The 2,207-nt window shown below is 37.7% G+C and overlaps 1 protein-coding gene across 1 annotated transcript; it reads left to right on the top strand.

Annotated features, from left to right (window-relative positions):
* Positions 1-3: 3 nt before the first annotated feature.
* Positions 4-1,055, top strand: LOC118732528 (the record flags this gene model as incomplete). Its single annotated transcript, XM_036461659.1, has 1 exon — positions 4-1,055. A coding segment is annotated over one exon (1,044 nt), but the record flags the coding sequence as incomplete, so codon positions are not given.
* Positions 1,056-2,207: the final 1,152 nt, after the last annotated feature.

Here is a 2,207-nt window from a genome sequence, read left to right on the forward strand (position 1 = left end):
TTTTTTAAGAAAATGGGCCAACAAAGTGAACCTGACCTGCCACGCGTGCCCGAGGGTGATGTGCATTTGAAACATATAGCCACTGTTGACGGCGAAGAGGTGGAAGACTCCATTGAACGTGGAAAGAGAAAGTTGGAAGTGGAGAAAGTACAGCGCAAAAATCGAAAAGAAACTAGAAACGAAATGAAACCATTGCGCCTCCTACCAACCGAGTTCTACGAGGCACTCCCCACACCAATCGATGATCAAATGAAACGCACAAAGGGCAACAACTGGAATGCGTTATTATTTCCCGAGCCTTTTTCAAAAAAGGAAACAAAAACCAACACCCTGGATGAAGCTTCAGTAAGCAAAGATGCTGATGCCGATGTTGAGAAGGTCGGTGCAACGCAATTCCAAACTGGCGGTCAATTAGCAGAAGACTTTCTGCTCGCCCAAGAAGAACTTGCGCGCTCTTTCCTGCACGAGAATGAAGAAAAGGGAAAGGGAAAAGAACACACAAATGATAAAATTATCGAAACAAATGCGGAAAGTGAGGATGAAATGCTGGAAAAAATCAAATCGTTACGCACCAAGTACATCGACTACTTGGCGGAGAACTTGGAGAACTACTTCAATGAGCGCGGCGCAGAGGGCGATATCGATGCACAGATTGGTGAGCCGACCACAGAAGCGCCTTGGTGGAATTTGAGCTCACTGCGTAAGCGACGTTCGCCACGTGCATTGCGTAATCGGTTGTCCGAAGATGATTGGATTTCGAATATGATCACCAAGGATGAGGACCTGGAGCCTTTGGGTAGCACAACTCCCGAACAGCTGATGGGATACGAACGAAAGGCGCCGCGTAGATTACAAACGGACGAGGAAAAGCACAAAGGCAAGTCGAACGCATATCTGAGAACAATGAAGAATAAAGTAGGTAGGCTAGTAGAAATAGTAACGCAACATGTGAACGAGTGGTACAATACAATTACGAAGCCCGTAGGGGATACAAATGGTGCGGATAGTAACAGACTACGAGTGACGAGAGGCAAGAGAAGAAACTGAGCTGCAATTGAGAGTGATTAAACCAAAAAGGAGATTATTGCGGTATTTTCTTTGAACCAATCAATAAATGTATGGTGTTATATAATTAAACATTTACGAGCGTGGCATTGTAGTTTGATATTAATGAGAAATAAAAGGGCGAATAAAAAATAAGTACATAAATATTAATGAAGAAATTTCTATTACGCGACTACCGGCGCTTGTCTTTGAATAGTTAGCGCCAAAACAAAATAAATAACAATTGTTGATTTTGAGGTATTCCAAAATTTTTTAATATAATTAATATGTGATGAGGGGCGCACAGTGGTTCGGATCCCAAATCTAGCTAGTCGAAACTATTTAAACAAATACTCGTTGATGGATCTTTACACCACTTCTTACCTAGGGGATTTTTGGGTCGCTGATTACGAATCTGAAGTCACTTACCAAAAATTAAAAATGGCGGATCCAATATGGCGGACGAAAATTTAAAAAAATCGGTAGATTTTTATGTAACTGTGTACCTGGGGGTTTTGTGGGTTGCTGATTACGAATCTAAAGTCATTTACTTAATTTAATTTATTTACTTCGGAACGAGCATTTTCATCAGATATTTCTTTCAATTTACTAATCACATAATCACGGACACCTTGTTGTCTTTTAGAAGTTTCAGCAACACTTCTCAAAATGTCAAATTTTTTAATTTCAGAAAGCAGAAAATTCGCGAGTTACTATTTTTTTTTTAACTCTTACATAACTAAAGTTTTTATAACTCCAAGTATTTTTCTGTTTTAACACACAACTACACTGAAGATGGAAATGGTTTCTTTATTGCTATTCAAAAATTTCGTAAATATAATGATGTGTACACTCACGTTAAAATGAATAACACTTATCTTATGAACTATATTTTATTTATATACCAAAATATTGTTAAAAAAAAACTACTCCGGCGTTTTAAAGTATTATCTGATACTTACATTCATAATTTTGATTTGAATAAAAATGTACTGATTTTTTTAGCATGAAAAAATCGAATGTACAGATTTCGCGCATAGAAAATCTGGCAACCCTACGACTTACCATTGGAAATTTAATTTATAATCTTATAACTGGAATCTACTATTGCACCCTTTCCTTAAACGTGTATTAATTCAAAATTCAAGTACTGTATATTTATC

Source organism: Rhagoletis pomonella, unplaced genomic scaffold (genome assembly GCF_013731165.1).
Source record: "Rhagoletis pomonella isolate Grant_MI unplaced genomic scaffold, Rhpom_1.0 Rhpom_scaffold_21756, whole genome shotgun sequence".
Taxonomy (NCBI): Eukaryota; Metazoa; Arthropoda; class Insecta; order Diptera; family Tephritidae; genus Rhagoletis; species Rhagoletis pomonella.